At 42.6% G+C, this 5,940-nt stretch overlaps 1 protein-coding gene across 1 annotated transcript; it reads left to right on the top strand.

The window, feature by feature from the left end:
• Positions 1-625: 625 nt before the first annotated feature.
• LOC105033656 (putative disease resistance protein RGA3) lies at positions 626-4,344 on the top strand. The gene is made up of 3 exons (XM_073248725.1): positions 626-3,336; positions 3,457-3,512; positions 4,250-4,344. Exons 1-3 carry the CDS (start codon positions 626-628, stop codon positions 4,342-4,344), a joined length of 2,862 nt encoding a protein of 953 aa, XP_073104826.1.
• The last annotated feature ends 1,596 nt before the right edge of the window (positions 4,345-5,940 follow it).

Raw genomic sequence — 5,940 nt, 5'->3', positions numbered from 1 at the left:
AATCATCTCTAGATCGATCAGATATCAAAAAATCGGATAAATATTTTATACTATTTTAATTTTTTATTATATTTTTTTATCAAAATTTGATTTGATATAAATATCGAAAGAATCAATCCGACGAATTTTTATTTATTTATTTATTTTTTTTATGTATGCAGATGCACAGTCTTCTAAAGAAGCTCAGTGCTCCTTCTTTTATCGCCACAAATCGGACGGATTGATCAACGGACCAGGCTATCCTAATTATATCGGATTTAGGCAACCACAGTAGCCAAGCAATTAAATGGGGTCAACATCAAAATTTTCCCATCTCCGCCGTCCTCCTTTCTCTTGAATTTCTTCATCCCAATTTTTTTTCCCTGTGGAGTCAACATCAAAGTCTTCCCCTCTCCGCCATCCTCCTTTCTCTTCAATTTCTTCATCCCATCCAGTGTTTCCTGAGTTTCAGAACCTCACCGTCTCTTCCCGCATCCTTCCCATCTAGTCATCATGGCTGACAAGATACTGAGTTAACAGTTAAAAAGTCGGTCAACTCACTCCCTCGTCCTGGTATTACTTTCCCACTCCGAACGATCACCAACCACCATCCCTTAGCTCTCTCCTCTCCATCCTCGGGCTTGCCATGAGCTGGAGTGATCTGCTCTCCGGGGCCGCCTCCGCCGTCCTCGGCAAGGTCCCCGAGAAGGTAGTGGACTTGCTTGTCTCGTTCTTCCAGTCCGAGATCTCCCTTATCTCCGGCCTCGAAGACGAGATCGGCAAACTCCGAAGAACCTGCAAACGGATCCACTCCCTCCTCACCGACGCCGAGGAGCGCCGCTACATCGAGGACGACTCCGTCAAGCTCTGGCTCCTCGAACTTAAAGACGTCGCTTTCGCCGCCGATGAACTCCTCGACCGCCACCAGACACAGCTCAATCTCTTCTCCCTCCATAAGAGCCACAAGCGGAAGCGCTCCTGGTCTCCTCCTTCCCTAGGCCTTGGCCATGACCCAGTTTTTCGCCAGCGCCGGATGCTGGCGACCCAGATAGCCCAGATCAACAAGAAGCTGGATGAGATCGCCGAGGCTCGGAGGAATCTCCATATGGGGGCCAAAGAAGGGAGGAGAAGGGGGAAAATGATAGAAAGCTCGCTCCTTTCTCAATCTGTGGCCTCTTGTGGGAGCTCTCATATTATCGACCGAGTTGAGAAGGCAGACATCGTTCCAGCATTGACGTCGGAACATGGAATTGACCTCCCTGTTCTTCCGATTTATGGAGCTCCTGGAATGGGTAAGACCACTCTTGCTCAATTAGTCTACGATGACGCTAAAGTGAAAAGTTATTTCGATTTGAGGATTTGGGTTTGTCTCTCCGAAGGATTTGATGTGAGAAGGGTTACGAAAGAGATTATAGAAGCTTTAGATGCCGGGAAAAGATGTGATTCGAGCCTGGACTTGCTGCAGCGTCAGCTCGGGGGCATGGTGAGTGGGCGCAAGTTTTTGCTGGTGCTGGATAACTTGTGGGCTGAGAATTTCCAGTTCTGGGAGACGCTGCGGCTTCCTTTGATGGCTGGAGGAAAGGAAAGTAAGGTTTTGATCACTGCTCGGAGTGAAATAGTTTGCCGGCGAATGCCCATACTGCATCGGACTGATTTGACCGGTCTGAATGTGCATGATTGTTCAAAGCTGCTCCTTAATCAGGCATTCCCACACGGGTGTTCGAGCCAACATCCAAATTTGGAAGAGAAAAGCATGAGGATCGTCAAGAGATGCCAAGGATCCCCTCTGGCAGCAAAGTTGCTTGGTTGCCTCCTGTACAATGTGACAGAGGAAGATGAGTGGGAAGACATGCTATATGAAGTGTGCTCATTGGAAGAGGATGCAAATGGCATACTGCCAAGCTTAATGATCAGTTATAATCATCTGGATTATCATCTTAAGCAGTGTTTTAAATACTGCTCTATGTTTCCTAATGGTTACAAGTTTGATAGGGATGAGTTGGTCAGGTTGTGGATGGCAGAAGGTTTGATCCAGCGCAATAGGAGCAGAAGTACTCTGGAGGTGATAGGTGGTAAGTACTTTGATAATCTATTGTGGAGGTCATTTTTTCAAGTCTCTGGTAATCAAGGACAGAAACAGAAATATAGAATGCCAAGCCTTATCCATGATCTAGCGCGACGAGTTTCTAAACCTGAAGGTTTGGTTGTGGGACAATATGTTTCATGTGATCAACCCGAATGGGTACGCTATGCATCTTTGTTTCATGAAAATAGTTGGGAGACAGTGGCATTCGACAAACTATACAGATATGGAAATTTACGGACTTTTAAATTGTCTGCTGAGTTTAGAGTGCGTGTAAAGCAGGTCCCAGCACATCTTTTTCTTAAATTAACATGCTTGCGGGTTTTAGATCTCAGCTTTAGTGAGATAGAAGAATTGCCGGATTCAGTTGGTGATTTGATACACCTGAGATATCTTGGCCTTTACGGAACTAAAATCCAAACTCTGCCTGAATCAGTTTGCTGGCTTTACAATCTGCAGACACTGGAGCTTGGTGAGTGCTATGGGCTTCGAGAGTTACCCAAAGGAACAACCTACATGGTTAACCTACGGCATCTTGGTTTGCATGTTGACTGGGAGAGTGATGCTGATTCGTTGATGTCTATGCCACAAGGAATTGGAAGGTTAACTTTGCTGCAGACATTGTCAAGATTCATTGCGGCTTCTGAGAATGGATGCAACATAGGAGAGCTGGAGGACCTGAACCTTCGAGGAGAGCTTTGCATCTCAAAGCTAGAAAATGTTGTTGATGTGATGGATGCTCGAAAGGCCAATTTGAATCGGAAGCAAATTGAAAATTTGAAGTTGCAGTGGAGCACTACAATCAATCATACTGCTCCACAGGGTGGGAGTGATTGTGAAAGGGTTATTGCATGTCTCCACCCTCATACTAGACTCAAAAATCTATGGATAGAGAACTATCCTGGCAGCAATTTTCCAGATTGGATTGGGGGCATTTCTTTCTCACACTTGGAAACTTTGAGACTCTCCTGCTGCAAGAATTGTGAACAACTCCCATCGATAGGGAAACTACCTCGTCTCAGAAATCTGTGTATAAAAGGTATGCATCGAGTGAGAAGAATGGGAAATTTTGAGGGATTTCAATCTCTAGAGAAGCTCACCTTATCAGACATGCCTAACTTGGAGAGATTTTTTGAAGTGGAAGGTGGTAAATTTCCTATGCTTCGTGAACTTTCCATTTCGCATTGCCCTGAACTGGAAGAACTGACTGTCCTTCTACCTATGCTCATGAAATTCGAGTTAAGAAACTGTCAGAAATTGACTTTGCTTCCAGAGTGCCCATCCCTACACAACTTAATACTAGAAAGAGGCAGTGAGTCAATGATCAGATGGATTGGTCATCTGACTTCTCTGACCTCATTAACTCTCTCTCATTTTACTGGTTGTATTTCCAGGAGCTCTCTCAATATGTTGACTTCTCTTAAGGAATTGAAGATCGATGGACGTGATTGTAAGTTCTTGTTTCTCTGGAATGCATAGAGATAGCTTCATGCACAAGACTGTCAGCCTTCTCCAAGGAGCGAGTACCACGCAAACTTAAAAGATATTTGAGTACATTCTTGTCACGGTCTCAGGTTTATTACAAAATTTAGAATCACTGCAAAGTAGAAATTCGAGATGTTCCTAAGCTCAAGAATGGAGGAGATTATGCCTGCTAAGATTACATATTTGGCTATTAGCAGATGTTCCCCACTTGCAGAATGGTCAAATTCCTAATGTAGTGAGTGATTTTAAATTTGTTTCTGAAAATATAATTTGATGATTATTTCAACATTCACAGCTGGAAAATATTTCAGTGAACATATTAAGTACATCTTGTAACTTGGTCAGAATTCATATTTTCTCTGTAGTTGCTTGGCATACCTGTTGTTACCGCAGTCAGTCTCTTTCCATTTTTGTCATCTTGATTGTACATTGTTATAATCTCAATTATTTCAGGTATGTTTCATAGATTTAATGTGTGAATATCTCACGGACTTCTAGAAGTTGCCATTTGATGTTCATATGACTTCTAGAAGTCACCATTTGATGTTCATCTGAAATTCGTTCAATCATGGTTTCTTTCCTCGGAATCAAGTCATATGGGAATATAAATCTCACTGACATCTATAAGTTACTGTTTACATCTAAAAGCTCAAGTTTGACAGACTTTTAACCTGTTTTTAGTGCTTTGTAAATTAATCCTAGTGTCTAACAATGGCCACTCTGTCAGAATAACATCTGCCATTGAACCTAGAAGGCCAGTTGGGACAGATACCAATGCTATTGATTATGCAGTTTAAAGTTAATACTTATGCCCCTAAATTTTCTTGCTGCACATTTGTATTGTGTTTAATGGCATGACTATGACAAGACAATGAGCAGTGCATTCCTAGTTTTCTAAGCTATCTGCCAATTGGTTCCCTGCCCTATAAACATGAGTATTCTTTTTCCTTACTGGAGCCCGAAAGACTGTAGCAGGTTCAACAGATACAGGTGAGTATAGCTTCCATTGCCATTGAGCCAAGGACATGCACTTTTGGGAAACACTGCCAGTTCCTCTATTTGCAGGAGACCCAGAGGGGAGGGTTTTGAATACAACTCGAAACCAATTAATTTCAAGAAACATGTATCTGATAGCTTCAATCTCTTTAGCAGGCTTGGATGACCGATTTTCCTGGTTGGTGTTCTGGGACTGGGCATTTGCTCGATGTCATGGGAGCAAGCATCAAAAGTTAGAACTTGAAGGACATTGATAGGAAGATCGTAGAAAGGTGCCATGGTTCACCCTTGTCTGCAAAACTGTTCACGTGCTGAAAGATATGCCAGACCTCGAAAAATCGTAGATGAAATATTACCATTATTGAGGCTAAATTATGATCTTTTGCATCTGCATCAAAAGGGTTGCTTTGCCTAGTGTTCAAATTATTCCATAAATGTTATGAGATGACAAGGACGAATTGGTCAAGTTGTGGATGGCAGGTCTCATCAAGCCAGAGAGGCTCTGTGAGAACAAACAATTGGAAGAAATTGGTGGTGAGCACGTTTAAACAGAAATATAGAATTCAATTTGGCACAATTTCCAATTTCAAGATTTGAATGCCTTAGAGTTGATCATGTTGGGATTAAGCTTGGTAAATTTGGATATGAATGCCTCCCCCAACACACACACACACACACACACACACACACACACACACACAAAGAAGAAGAAGAAGAAGGAGAAGAAGAAAAGAAAAGAGAGAAAAAAGCTATTGATTTGCTTACGAGCATTAGTTCTGAGCAACAGCCAAGTAGAGAAGTTGCCAGATTCAATTGCTGATGTGATTCATTTACGGTTCCTCGGCCTTGGCAGTGCACAACTAAAAATTTTGTCCAAATCAGTGTAAGACCTTGGAACTAGGCAAGTGCTCTGAGCTTCAGGAATTACCCATAAGTATGGCTGAGTGATTAATCTATGGCATCTTGGTCTACATCTTGACTGGGAATTCTGGGATGGAATGACAGATTCAATCCCAATGCCTCCACGAATTGGTAAACTGACTTTTTTGCAGATACTCAAGATTTGCAGTGGCATCAGAAGTAGGATGTAGGATAGGGGAGCTGAAGGACTTCAATCTCCAAGGAGAGGTTTGTATCTGCAAGCTGGAAAATATAGCCATTGTGAGGGATGCTGTGGAGGGCAATCTAAGTTGGAAGCAGCATATTGATGTTTTGATGTTGCGTTGGAGTGATGGTGATGTTCTAATACACAGAAGGATGGAGATGGTGAGGAATTGATTAAAAAACTCCACCACCATACCAGGCTCAAATATATCAGGATAGAGAACTGCAATTGCACTTGCACTATATTTCCAGATTGGCTAGATGATCCATCCTTCTCAAATTTAGTGACCTTG

The sequence above is a fragment of the Elaeis guineensis genome, chromosome 14, assembly GCF_000442705.2.
Source record: "Elaeis guineensis isolate ETL-2024a chromosome 14, EG11, whole genome shotgun sequence".
Classification (NCBI taxonomy): domain Eukaryota; kingdom Viridiplantae; phylum Streptophyta; class Magnoliopsida; order Arecales; family Arecaceae; genus Elaeis; species Elaeis guineensis.
Note: the sequence above shows the minus strand (reverse complement) of the source record. Positions and strands in the feature narration are given on the sequence as shown.

Coding starts and splice junctions, on each gene's coding strand:
- LOC105033656 (XM_073248725.1), top strand. CDS start 626: ATGAGCTGGAGTGATCTGCTCTCCGGGGCCGCCTCCGCCGTCCTCGGC. Junction 3,337..3,456: donor AAATTGACTTTGCTTCCAGA/GTGCCCATCCCT, acceptor TTGTATTTCCAG/GAGCTCTCTCAATATGTTGA. Junction 3,513..4,249: donor GAAGATCGATGGACGTGATT/GTAAGTTCTTGT, acceptor AATTAATCCTAG/TGTCTAACAATGGCCACTCT.